Below are 301 nucleotides of genomic sequence, written 5' to 3'. Positions count from 1 at the left end.
AAAAAGTTTAAGCCCAGGAGTCACAATAAGCCACTAGGCTATATAACTAACCGATCAAAGTCGTGGTGGTGTGTCAGGTCGGTGGGGGAGCGGGGCAGGGAAGAGGAGCACTCGCTGCCTTCGAACACACTGCTGCTGGTGTCCACATCAAGATCCAACCTGTAACACGAATAAGGATTTCCGTCACAACAGGAATTTTTAGCAAGATGTCTGGCAAATGCACAAATGTATGAGGATGTAGGGGTGATAAATACTATACATTAATGTTAATATGAGAAAAATTGTAAAAAAGGACAAGCTG

The 301-nt window shown here is 43.9% G+C and overlaps 1 protein-coding gene across 1 annotated transcript in view; it reads right to left on the bottom strand.

The window, feature by feature from the left end:
• LOC119588563 overlaps nt 1-301 on the bottom strand; it is a gene marked incomplete in the record, with an annotated part of 91152 nt that overhangs the window by 6110 nt on the left and 84741 nt on the right. The window contains 1 exon segment of the mRNA XM_037937203.1: nt 52-159. Within this exon segment, the coding sequence (XP_037793131.1) occupies nt 52-159 (108 nt within the window).

This window comes from Penaeus monodon, chromosome 24, assembly GCF_015228065.2.
Source record: "Penaeus monodon isolate SGIC_2016 chromosome 24, NSTDA_Pmon_1, whole genome shotgun sequence".
Classification (NCBI taxonomy): domain Eukaryota; kingdom Metazoa; phylum Arthropoda; class Malacostraca; order Decapoda; family Penaeidae; genus Penaeus; species Penaeus monodon.
Note: the sequence above shows the minus strand (reverse complement) of the source record. Positions and strands in the feature narration are given on the sequence as shown.